Source organism: Xenopus tropicalis, chromosome 1, assembly GCF_000004195.4.
Source record: "Xenopus tropicalis strain Nigerian chromosome 1, UCB_Xtro_10.0, whole genome shotgun sequence".
Classification (NCBI taxonomy): domain Eukaryota; kingdom Metazoa; phylum Chordata; class Amphibia; order Anura; family Pipidae; genus Xenopus; species Xenopus tropicalis.
The window spans coordinates 208,336,226-208,349,673 of NC_030677.2; the positions used below are offsets into that span (position 1 = coordinate 208,336,226).

General features: G+C 43.8%; 1 protein-coding gene across 1 annotated transcript in view; it reads right to left on the reverse strand.

The window, feature by feature from the left end:
* Nucleotides 1-13,448, reverse strand: part of pik3c3 (phosphatidylinositol 3-kinase catalytic subunit type 3) — a 129,401-nt gene that overhangs the window by 67,659 nt on the left and 48,294 nt on the right. The window contains exons 11-20 of the mRNA XM_031894940.1: nt 12,614-12,765; nt 12,432-12,525; nt 10,502-10,569; nt 9,052-9,157; nt 7,616-7,732; nt 7,132-7,263; nt 4,743-4,871; nt 4,277-4,346; nt 3,392-3,456; nt 2,887-2,971 (exon numbers count right to left, since the gene is read on the reverse strand). Of these exons, the coding sequence (XP_031750800.1) occupies nt 2,887-2,971; nt 3,392-3,456; nt 4,277-4,346; nt 4,743-4,871; nt 7,132-7,263; nt 7,616-7,732; nt 9,052-9,157; nt 10,502-10,569; nt 12,432-12,525; nt 12,614-12,765 (1,018 nt within the window). The remainder of the gene's footprint in view (nt 1-2,886; nt 2,972-3,391; nt 3,457-4,276; nt 4,347-4,742; nt 4,872-7,131; nt 7,264-7,615; nt 7,733-9,051; nt 9,158-10,501; nt 10,570-12,431; nt 12,526-12,613; nt 12,766-13,448) is intronic.

Consider the following 13,448-nt stretch of genomic DNA (forward strand, 5'->3'; position numbering starts at 1 on the left):
GGCGTGGGTGGAGAGTACAGAAGTAGACTCAAATGAAAACAACAAAGAAAAGTCCGGGTAAGACCACAGAAGGGCAGTGGAGGCCATGGACATGTCAGGGCACAAGGGCCAGTATCTGCAGGATGTCATATGTGAAACTTATATGCAGAACTACATATAGTTATGGAGGCATTGCTCATTGGGTCTACATCACTGGACAATATTACATTCTGCATGTCCAGTGATGTAGACCCAATGAGCAAAGAAGAAGGCGTGGGTGGAGAGTACAGAAGTAGACTCAAATGAAAACAACAAAGAAAAGTCCAGGTGAGACCACAGAAGGGCAGTGGAGGCCATGTACATGTCAAGGCACAAGGGCCAGTATCTGAAGGATGTCATATGTGAAACTTATATGCAGAACTACACATAGTTATGAAGGCCAAATGCTGGTCTATCCCACAGGTCACGTCAATCGCATCCTAGTTGCCCCCTGGATAACAGAAATTCAATGAAGTCTCCCCAAACATGGAGCCATATGGTAGGGACATATGGACATTTAGCAGGAGCTGTCCAACCATCACCCTATACAGAGGTAACAGATTTAATTAAAGATTTTCTAATTGACCACCACTTTCCATTTACCACTAATATAAATGGCGCAATGCTGGCAACCTGTGCACTACGCATCAATAAAGTAAGCTCCATTTGTATGTGGGCCAACTGGGATCCAAAGCAACATATTTACTAGGTTCACTAGGTTGGACTAAAGGTCTATTCAGTCGATTATCTACACTGGAATGTTGGGTCATCAGCCAAGCAGGAGTCACACCACCATTCATTACCTCCATAATCAGTTATGCCCAAATGACAGAAATAGTTCAGTGTGGCCATGTAGGTGCTGGTCCAGGCTGCACATGAGCTGGCAGGACTCAAAACGACGCCCCCAAATAGGGTTCCATTTAGATGAGACAGTCAAAGCCGACTTACTTCTAGAAAAATGGTAAAACCTTGCTGAATCTCATCTGCTGAAGAGAAACTTGGAGCTCCAGTCGGGCCATACCATTCCTCTTTGTCTAAGGTGCGTTTATCTTATGAAATGAGCCAAAACCAGACGAAACTCCATTGTTCAGATGCCCACATTCAGACTTGTCTTTCTCTTTGGTTCAACTCACCCACTGCATCAGCAGAATATATCCCACCATTGTTAGCAAATCATATCTCAAACTCTTACTCCCACATATTTGTTTTTCTTTTTTAAACACTTTGCTAAAACAACTCCAGAACATGTTAATTACAGTATAACACCCTCATAACGTGGACAATCTGTAAATCTGGTTAATGGTAGAAATGTAGAGTCTAAAGTGAAATTAACAATGTTAATATGTAGGAAGCAGATGGTAACAATTCAAGCCAATTAACTGGGGTAAAATACTTATAAATTGTAGCCAACACAGGAAAGGTTTACAAAGAGAAATTACAGCACTGAAATTGTGCTAATTGTGCTATAAACAGTTAATTGCCAACTTTATGTTCCGTTTGCAATAAACACCTCTCTCTCCATCCCATCTCTCTGCCATCCTATCTTTCCGTCCCATCATCTCACCTCACCATCTTATGTCTCTCTATCCCTACTCATCTCAGCCCTCTGTCCCTTTTCATTTCTCTGTCCCATCTCATCTCGCCTTTCCGTTCTCTCAGCCCCATCTCATCTCTTCTCTCAGCCCCATCTCATCTCTTCTCTCAGCCCCATCTCATCTCTTCTCTCAGCCCCATCTCATCTCTTCTCTCAGCCCCATCTCATCTCTTCTCTCAGCCCCATCTCATCTCTTCTCTCAGCCCCATCTCATCTCTTCTCTCAGCCCCATCTCATCTCTTCTCTCAGCCCCATCTCATCTCTTCTCTCAGCCCCATCTCATCTCTTCTCTCAGCCCCATCTCATCTCTTCTCTCAGCCCCATCTCATCTCTTCTCTCAGCCCCATCTCATCTCCTCTCTCAGCCCCATCTCATCTCCTCTCTCAGCCCCATCTCATCTCTTCTCTCAGCCCCATCTCATCTATTGCTTCACTCAGTCCCATCTCATCTCCTCTCTCAGCCCCATCTCATCTCTTCTCTCAGCCCCATCTCATCTCTTCTCTCAGTCCCATCTCATCTCCTCTCTCAGTCCCCTCTCATCTCCTCTCTCAGTCCCATCTCATCTCCTCTCTCAGTCCCATAACACCTCTCCATTCCTTTTCATTTCATCTGTCTATCCCTTATTTTTCAGTCCCTACTCATCTTGTCTCTCCATCCCTTTGCATTCAGGTCCCATTTTGTCTCATCTCCTCTCCGTCCCATCTCGTCTCCTCTCATCTTACCTCATCTCTCTACCAATATCATCTCACCCCAACTCTCCTCTCTCACATTACCTGTCAGTTTAGTCTCATCTCAGCATCTGCCTATCCCTTCTCTGTCCCTACTCATCCCTCCGTCCCTTATCGCATCTCACTGCCCCATCTCATCACTCCTTCCCATTTTTGTGCCCCATCTCATCTCTTAATCCCAGCAGTAATGCCATTGTTTATAAAGCACAATGGTTAATTAAAGCTGGGGTTCCCAAACTGAGGGTCTGCCCCAAGGGGGCTTGCAGAAAGCTTGAACTGGAGAGGGGCTAAGCATAAATATCAGTTAGGGTGTAGAGAAAATTTCTTTCCTTGATAAATTTTAAAGCCCAGCCAGAAGGTTAATTAGGAAAAAGTTTTCTATTGTTTAACACCACAGATTGGGAGACCGTAATCAAATCAGAAGAGGGACTGAGACACCAAAGCTAAGAATACTCACAGGAACCTGAACCCCAGACATTTATGTTTATATCTATAGCCATGTTATGTCAGTGGGCACATTGGAACTGGAGGTAACCGACTACTCACCACAACTTTTCACATACGTGTCCATAACCTCAGCGCTTATTCCATATGGTCCTTTCTCACTCGGGGCATATTTCCTAAAAAAGTTCTTGAGACAGAGCAAGGAAACAAATGAATTAAAATAAAAATCACTATTGCATAATACTAACAATAATGATATTGTTATTTAACAATTTCTAACCAAACTGGTCAACATTATTTGCCTTCTTCTTCTGACTCTTAGCGACTTTCAAATGGGGGTCACTGACCCCAGCAGCTAAAATAGTATTGCCCTGTGAGGCTCCAATTTAATTGTTATTGTCACTTATCTTTCTATTTAGACCCTCCTCTATTCATATTCCTGTTCCTCTTTCAAACCACTCCCTGGTTGCTAAGGTAACTTAGACCCTAGCAACCAGATGGCTGCTGAAATTCTAAACTGCAGAGTTACTGAACATAAAGAGAAATAATTTAATAACCACAAATAATAAAAAATGAAGAAAATCATTATCCCCACTGATATAGTTACCTGGATGCTGCCTTCCGTGGCTAGTACCTCGGCTACCGGCACAGACTGAATGAACTGCATGAAACCTACAGATAAACACAAGTTTGGGGTTTAGACGGCTTTTTTTTTTCTCATTTTACAATTTGTCATTTTGTTTTATTATTTGGGGTGGATTTCCCCTTAAACGAGAAGGAAAGGTGATAGAGTTATCTATCAAAAGACACACCGGGTTTTTTGTCTCCTATTTTGTAAATATGTTCTTCTATGTCAGACTTCCTCTCTCAGAAAAATGTTCCCTCATCTCTCCTGCTCCCCCCTCCCATAAGAATTCACTGCCCCTCCCATCAGAATGTGTGATCTGAGCTACCAGCAGCCAGAGCTGCAGCAGGAATCTACTGAGACCAAGCTAAAATGGCAGCTGCTATCTTAAACAAATAGAGGGAGCTTCTAGGGCTGTGTACTCAGGTTAAGCTTTCTGCTGAATAAATATAGCGTTTTAGCTTGCACTACTGTGACTAATTTATTGGTAGTAAAATGCCAAAATGCCTTTACTTCTCCTTTAAGAGCCTTCCATCTGTTTTCAGACTACAGCACCCACAATCCTTCTGTAAGCATGTAAGGGTACAGATAAGAGGGTCCTCCCTGTAAGGGTGCTGGTTAGAAGTCCCTCCCCTATAAGGGTGCAGGTTAGAAGGCCCTCCCCTATAAGGGCGCAAGTGAGAAGGCCCTCCCCTATAAGGGTGCAGGTTGGAAGTCCCTCCCCTATAAGTGTGCAGGTTGGAAGTCCCTCCCCTATAAGGGTGCAGGTAGGAAGTCCCTCCCCTATCGGGGTGCAGGTAGGAAGTCCCTCCCCTATCGGGGTGCAGGTAGGAAGTCCCTCCCATCAGGTTAGAATACAAACATTACCGTGCTTCGTGCTCGTTGCAAGAACCTTGTATGGTGTCAGTTTCAGATCCAGATTCTCCTTGCGCAGCAGCTGGGGGGGGCAACAAATGTACAATAAGTAGTCATTTTCTGTTACCACTAAAGGCCACCATCATAAATTATGGGGTTCAATACTACTAAGTGAGTAGTGGCCAACAAGCAGAATGGGGCCCCCAGTGAAAAAAAATAAAAATGCCAGAAGCACTCACACCCACGCCCTGATCCCTCCCAGTGATGCCCCATTAAGCTGAAACCTTGCCCATGATCTACGCAACCCATAAAATGAAAATCTATATAACTCAGTTGTGTAACGTAGAGTGGGCAAGGGACAGGCCTTGGGCGCTATAAGCAGCTAAATACCCTTTTTTTCTATATATCACCAGGGAATACCCTGGGACTTTATTTCAGCCACCTTCCACTTGATCCCTCCCAGCATTCTGTGCCTCACCTTATCCATCAGGGAAATAATCTGAAGAATCAGCTGATCTTGTCGTAGATCGTCTCCATTTTTGAATATAACGGGGTACCTGCCCCCATCTTCAGTCTTGAAGTACAGCTTGGCTGGCATTAGCGCGCTCTGCAGGGGGAACATTTGTATTAACATTTGTATGTAGGGTGCCCCCTGTACTGGCGTGTCTACTGTAGGGTGTGCCCTGTACTGGCGTGTCTACTGTAGGGTGCCACCTGTACTGGCGTGTCTACTGTAGGGTGCCACCTGTACTGGCGTGTCTACTGTAGGGGGCCCCCTGTACTGGCGTGTCTACTGTAGGATGCCTTCTGTACTGGCGTGTCTACTGTAGGGTGCCACCTGTACTGGCGTGTCTACTGTAGGGTGCCACCTGTACTGGCGTGTCTACTGTAGGGTGCCACCTGTACTGGCGTGTCTACTGTAGGGTGCCACCTGTACTGGCGTGTCTACTGTAGGGTGCCACCTGTACTGGCGTGTCTACTGTAGGGTGCCACCTGTACTGGCGTGTCTACTGTAGGGTGCCACCTGTACTGGCGTGTCTACTGTAGGGTGCCACCTGTACTGGCGTGTCTACTGTAGGGTGCCACCTGTACTGGCGTGTCTACTGTAGGGTGTGCCCTGTACTGGCGTGTCTACTGTAGGGTGTGCCCTGTACTGGCGTGTAAGTTCTAATGTGGGGTGCCCCCTGTACTGGCATGTATATTGTATTGCCTGGTACTTACTAGCTGCCTACACAAGTGCTGCCCCAGTTCTACCTTGATCTGCTAAATCCTCTATCAAAGAGTCAGAACAGACAGTTCCCCCCCACCAGAATTCCAGCATAACCCCAGTCTTCGGCGGTTGCGTCACAGCTTCCGGCATTGTGCCGATATTTTCTATGTCCGGTTGCCAACATTTCCAAAGTTTAGGATGATGGTGGTGGGTGCCCTATTCTATGGGCGCTGCAGATGCAAAGCCCTGGTGGGAACCCTGATGCTCCCTATGGGTTTAGGGGCGGAGCTAGCTGAAGGGTTCTAGAGTCATTTGGCACAACTGCATCAAAGTCTGAACGGGGGGCACAAATCACTGAGCTGAGTGTCATGTGATTATTATTCTTATTAATAAATATATCTTTTTTTTATCCCAAAGTGTAATATTATTTTAGGAGAGATAAATAGAATGTTATTATAAGGGGTTATTTTGGGGCGACAGTATAAAGAGCTGAGCCCAATCACACAGACAGGGAGACAGTATGAAGGCGCCGACAGGAGAAAGAAATTATCCAAAGCCGCAATTTTTCACAGTTCTGAGCCCCCCCTGTCAGTTTGAAAAATAACAACGCGGAATCCCTGGGGGGGACTCATCCTCACACTCGGCTGCATATTGGATTCAAAAGAGGGGAAGGGGGGTTACACTTCGCTTGCCGCCCAGGTCCCTCATTACTGACAGTGAAATATAATAAGGATTTCCACAGGGGAGATGTCGTCCCATCCGGTGTTTCTTCACTGGGTTCTGATGGGAAGGTGGCAGATCACTGGGTGCAACGGAGTTGACATTCCCCAGTTTATATGGAGCTCTATACGGGCCCCCCGGGGCCACTCACCTCTGTACTCAGCACCTTTCTTATACTCAAACCCACAAGGAATAAGATCACATTGGGTTCAAGAACATATCTGAGTATAAAGCAAAAATGTCTTTTCTTACTCCAACACCAAAGTGAAACAGACACTGAGCCAACCTATGGCCCCCTATCATAACTCCAATTTACCCCCCTCTTTCAGCGAGCCTCATTGGCCAGGCACCCCCTAATATAACACAGAAGCCCCTAATATCCCTATCACTGTAATCTGTTCCTTCAAAAAGTAGGAATAAATACCATTTTTATATGCTGGAATCCAGCTGCAAAACAGTTCTTCTCTTTCTGCATCATTTGAAATCCTGGCAGGGGAGGAGGGACTAAAACACTGATGTTACAAATTGGAACAACTTCTCCACAGCTTGCAGGAACTACATAACCCACAATGCATTGCATTGGGATGTTCCTTTCCTTATTGACATCACGTGTGCAGCAGGGGATTGTGGGATTGGGAGGAGGCAGACTGAAGGCAGGCTGAGGACAGGCAACTACTGTTACATTTTATTTGAGTCACAAAATAGTCAGCCAGATCAGCAAGGGGACAGGGATGGGGCTTAGTGAACAGGAGGCGGGGCTTAGGGAATTGTCCAAACCATATTATTACATAAAACATCATTAAAGGTTTTTTTGTTTTTTTTAACTAATGTACATTGGAAAGGTGCTTGAAATTAGGTTTACTCAAAATGCTATGTTTGGGTGGAGTTCCCCTTTAAAAATAATGTCACTAAGATCAGTACAAACCACTTCCCTTACCTTAAACAGCGTGGCTTTTTCCGGAATGATACCCCGGATCTTCACCTGCGGCTCCAGAGGCAGAGGGATTGGCTCAAACTCGGACAGATTCATCTTCTCATTATCTCCCAGTAACGCCTGGAGCCTCTCATTCTAAAAAAAAAACCCCAAAACATTTCATTGTTATTAATGGGACAGTAATCGCTCTTTCACTGCCTCAAGCTGCTGTATATGGCAGGTAGCACAGCAGCCCTATGGTGTTGGATGCAATAAGTGGCTCTATAGCCTAAGGGATCTTCTCCTGCCCTCTAGTGGTGACACCACCATGTTTGTTACTCAGGACTGGCATGCCAATACCCCCCCTTGTGCCCCAGCCTTTATAACAAGCAGTACAATCAGTGGGCTGCTGCATGGCATGATGGGTAATCTCACTCTGAGTGGGAAGGGACACAGAAAGGGGGGGGGGGGGGGAGGATTACACAATCCAGAGGAGGAGAAGCTTTACCTTCTTCTTCCGATTTCCACTTTCACGCTGCACTGCCTTCATCAGATGAACCAGTCTGTCTACAAACGTCTGCTGCGTGGCGAGGAGCGAGCGCATCACCCGGACCGACTTATCGCCCTGAATGGCAGAATCAGAACAAGTGTTACACTGCCCAAGTCTCTTCCCTGTGCCCAGAACATTCCTCTTCTGTATATTTGTATTTATACATATGGGTAGGAGGTGCCATAGTGTTTCCCTTAGACAGTACAGTATGGGGGTACAGCTTATTGTGTGCCCAGAACATTCCTTCTCTGTATATTTGTATTTATACATATGGGTAGGAGGTGCCATAGTGTTTCCCTTAGACAGTACAGTATGGGGGTACAGCTTATTGTGTGCCCAGAACATTCCTTCTCTGTATATTTGTATTTATACATATGGGAGGGAGGTGCCATAGTGTTTCCCTTAGACAGTACAGTATGGGGGTACAGCTTATTGTGTGCCCAGAACACTCCTTCTCTGTATATTTATATTTATACATATGGGTAGGAGGTGCCATAGTGTTTCCCTTAGACAGTACAGTATGGGGGTACAGCTTATTGTGTACCCAGAACATTCCTTCTCTGTATATTTGTATTTATACATAAGGGAGGGAGGTGCCATAGTGTTTCCCTTAGACAGTACAGTATGGGGGGTACAGCTTATTGTGTGCCCAGAACATTCCTTCTCTGTATATTTGTATTTATACATATGGGTAGGAGGTGCCATCGTGTTTCCCTTAGACAGTACAGTATGGGGGTACAGCTTATTGTGTGCCCAGAACATTCCTTCTCTGTATATTTGTATTTATACATAAGGGAGGGAGGTGCCATAGTGTTTCCCTTAGACAGTACAGTATGGGGGGTACAGCTTATTGTGTGCCCAGAGCATTCCTTCTCTGTATATTTGTATTTATACATATGGGTAGGGGGTGCCATAGTGTTTCCCTTAGACAGTACAGTATGGGGGTACAGCTTATTGTGTGCCCAGAACATTCCTTCTCTGTATATTTGTATTTATACATATGGGAGGGAGGTGCCATAGTGTTTCCCTTAGACAGTACAGTATGGGGGTACAGCTTATTGTGTGCCCAGAACATTCCTTCTCTGTATATTTGTATTTATACATATGGGAGGGAGGTGCCATAGTGTTTCCCTTAGACAGTACAGTATGGGGGTACAGCTTATTGTGTGCCCAGAACATTCCTTCTCTGTATATTTGTATTTATACATATGGGTAGGAGGTGCCATAGTGTTTCCCTTAGACAGTACAGTATGGGGGTACAGCTTATTGTGTGCCCAGAACATTCCTTCTCTATATACAGAGCAGGGTGCCAGTGTGACTACAGATAACTGGTGGAAATGAGACAATATCATGGTGGGCTGTTTAGCCTGGCAGTGGGTGGGGGTTCTGCTCACCTTCAGCAAGGCCTGACTAAACCGTCTCATCACATTCAGGTACATCTCGTGGGTCTTGGGGTCTCTCAGCTGGGTGTCCTGATCTTCACATTCCACTATGACGTACCTTTATGGAAAGAGAAGGGCAGAAACATGGAATTCTACCTTAAAGCATCAGCCTTGCAGGTTGCCAAATGTACTTGGGAGTGGGGTTGTGTACAAAACTACAGTGGGTATTACCGGCCAAAATAATATCAGAATTGCCATAATAACAGCACCACAGAACATTACTAATCAGTCCCAAACCAAGAAGTCATCAGGGGCCATTTACAAGCACATATGATGTCAATAAGGAAATCAATGTTTTAGTCCCTCCTCCCCTGCCAGGATTTCAAATAATGCAGAAAGAGAGTAGAACGGTTTTGCAGCTGGATTTCAGCAAATAAAAATGGTATTTATTCCTACTTTTTGAAGAAACAGATTACAGTGATAGGGATATTAGGGGTTTCTGGTTAAGTTCCCCTTAAAAGGAAAACTGTACCCCCATGAATGAATACTTAACCAGCGGATAATATGATATAAACTAAGTGACCTATTAAGGAATCTCCCCAAACTGGAATATATATATCAGTAAATATTGCCCTTTTACAGCCTTTCCCTTGAGCCGCCATTTAGTGATAGGCTGTGTGTTCCCTCAGAGATCAGCTGACAGGAAGTGATGCAGCTCTAACTGTAACAGGAAGTAGTGTGGGAGCAACAGGCAGAACTCTGCTCATTCATTGGCTGATGGGGCCTAGCATGTATGTGTGCCTTGGCTTGTTTGTGTGCACTGTGACTCCTATGATCCCAGGGGGCAGCCCTTAGTACTTAAAATGGCAGTTTCCTATTTAGGATTACCCAATGGCACATACTGCTAAAAAAGTATATTTATATGAAAATGGTTTATTTAGATGAAGCAGGTTTTTACAATATATTTTTATAGAGACTTACATTGTTAGGGGGTATAGTTTTCCTTTAATACTTGTATCCTTTATTAATGAGCTCCTGTTGGAGAGGACCACTAGGTAAAAATAATAATTAATCATTTTTATTACCATTAGTATTGCAATTATTACATAGGAGTCACTTTACCAGCACTGAGAGCCGTATATATTCCAAGCCGCAACATGAAATTTAAGGCTCTGACAGTTTTACGATTGGCCTACAAACCCAACACGAATGTTCTCAAATTCCCCAACAGAAATGCGCAGCTCTCAGCCAATCAGAGCTCAGCCAATCAGAGCTCAGCCAATCAGAGCGCATCAATCCTTGCCTGACAAGCACTCACTATTCTAGGAGTAAAGGGCAAATGCCTGGTTTTGTTACAACACGAGGGAAGATACATATTTAGTGAGCTTCGCCCGATTGGAAATACACGGGGGGGCAACTCTGCAACCTATCGAGCCCCAGGGTAATTGGGGGGGGTACGTACCAGTATAAATAGTTGGCCAGCGTGGAGTTCTTGCAGGCTCTCGATATCAGGAAAGTGCAGAGGTCTTGCTGGGAAGAGAAAGATACAAAGACAGTGTGATGAGTGATTATACAGATAAAACTGTATGGGAACCATAATGAAAAGAGATTGGACTTCTGCATATTAAAGGACAAGTCAACCCCACAAACATTTTGTTTGCCTAATAAAAGAAAAGAAAATTCTCACCCAAATTTGCAATATACATTTATTACAAATGTATAATGTTTTTGTTTTTTTTTAAGTTATTTGTACAGGTATCGGACCCCTTATCCGGAAAACATTTTGTTTCCTTTTTCTCTGTAATAATAAAACAGTACCTGTACTTGATCCCAACTAAGATATAATTACCCCTTATTGGGGCAGAACAGCCCTATTGGGTTTATTTCATGGTTAAATGATTCCCTTTTCTCTGTAATAATAAAACAGTACCTGTACTTGATCCCAACTAAGATATAATTACCCCTTATTGGGGCAGAACAGCCCTATTGGGTTTATTTAATGGTTAAATGATTCCCTTTTCTCTGTAATAATAAAACAGTACCTGTACTTAATCCCAACTAAGATATAATTACCCCTTATTGGGGCAGAACAGCCCTATTGGGTTTATTTCATGGTTAAATGATTCCCTTTTCTCTGTAATAATAAAACAGTACCTGTACTTGATCCCAACTAAGATATAATTACCCCTTATTGGGGGCAGAACAGCCCTATTGGGTTTATTTCATGGTTAAATGATTCCCTTTTCTCTGTAATAATAAAACAGTACCTGTACTTGATCCCAACTAAGATATAATTACCCCTTATTGGGGGCAGAACAGCCCTATTGGGTTTATTTCATGGTTAAATGATTCCCTTTTCTCTGTAATAATAAAACAGTACCTGTACTTGATCCCAACTAAGATATAATTACCCCTTATTGGGGCAGAACAGCCCTATTGGGTTTATTTAATGGTTAAATGATTCCCTTTTCTCTGTAATAATAAAACAGTACCTGTACTTGATCCCAACTAAGATATAATTACCCCTTATTGGAGCCAAAACAATATTATTGGGTTTAAATACTGTTTAAATAATTTTCTTAGTAAACTTAAGGTAGGAGATCTGAATTACGGAAAGTCCCCTTAACTGGAAAACCCCAGATCCCAAGCATTTTGAATAATGGGTCCCATACCTGTATATATAACTGTTATTAGAAGTAGAGTTTGTCTGTTCTTTTCTATTCTCTGCCCTGGGGGCTCTGACTGAAACAATGTAACACAAGGCAGAAGACTGACAGACCTGATTCGCTGGAGGAGACTGAGTTTTCGGTTCGGGATTTGGCCTTTATCAGCAGGATTCGGATTCAGCCGAATCCACGCTCCTGGCCGACCCGAATCCGAATCCATAGAATCACGTGACTTTTTGTCACATAACCACAGAAGTAGAACAGCGCGCACTTCCATATTTAATATACATATGCAAATTAGGATTCGGAATCAGCCAGTAGTATGAGAGACCCACAAGTAGCGTGTAAATTGCCTCCAGTGTTATGTTATCCCCTTGAGCAGGTTATTGCCTCCAGCAGATTGTTGGTTCCACAATTAGTTCATTGGCCAACAAGCATTGTACGGTTACTGCCCACATTATGGGAGGGGCATGAAGAAGGTTCTGTCCTACAAGTAGAATGCAACTTCCATCCAATATCCAAAATTAAAGATGGTCTCAGAATCTCAAAAGGAGAATTCATTATTTTTCCCAGTTTAAAGATCTAAACTGATCTAGAACAGCAGTTCCAAGCGCAATTGTGTATCACTTGGCAAAGCAGATGCCACCAAGGAGAACATGGGCAGGTAAAATGTATTCTTCTGGAATAAACAGAACATGCACAGAAAATCCGCAGAACACAACTTACTTCTAGATTCTCAGCATCTAAACCATCCTTGGTCTTAGAAGATGGTGCAGGAGAAGATACTGCTGATGGGAGAGGGTTGGATATGACCTGCGAGCTGTGGGGACAAGTCAGGAATCGGGTCAGTATCATGTAGAAGAGTTTTGAATGACAGCCATCTACACCATAATAATAAAGGCACCTACCTGTCTGATTCTGGGTTTATTCCAGAGGTGGTCATGCTCTCCAACATGGGTCCTTGACTGTCCTTCTTGGTTGGCTCTAAGCCACTCTTTATGTCTTCAAAATTTTCATACTTCAGAGCTTGTACCAACTGCAACAGGTACATCAGCAGGTCCTACAATGGCAAAAAACCCCATTACAGTTGCAGACTGTGGACTTTCACTAAAGATAGTGCCCATAAAGCTTTAATACATAGTAAGTTAGGTTGAAAAAAGACACACATCCATCACGTTCAACCATAATGCCTATATATAACCTGCCTAACTGCTAGCTGAACAGCAAACCCATGACCCATACTAATCAGCCACCCCCATTTCCATCTGTTAGGACCTGCTCCCCAATCCATAACAGACACACAGTGCAAAAAACTCTTTTCCATTCTGACGCGCTAGCATTAGGCACATAATCCACTTATGCATTATTGATTCTTTTAACCTTTAGCACATGAATAAACACTTACATCAAATGAAATCTTCAAGTGCAAATGTTTGCCCTTTAAGTTTAATGTCTCTAAACGATGTCTTGATTTTTAACTAGTCTCAGCTCCATATGCGGCAGCTCTTTCCCTAGGACTGGAGGTCTACAGTTGGGACCAGGGTCTCTAAATGGTTTTTCATTTTTTCAACTTGTCTCCGTTCCATACACTGCAGTTCTTTCCCTAGAACTGGAAGTCCAGAGTTGGGACCCATGTCTCTAAATGGTGTCTTGCTTTTCAACTTGTCTCAGTTCCATACACTGCAGTTCTTTCCCTAGAACTGGAGATCCACAGTTGGGACCCAAGCCTCAACATGGTGTCTT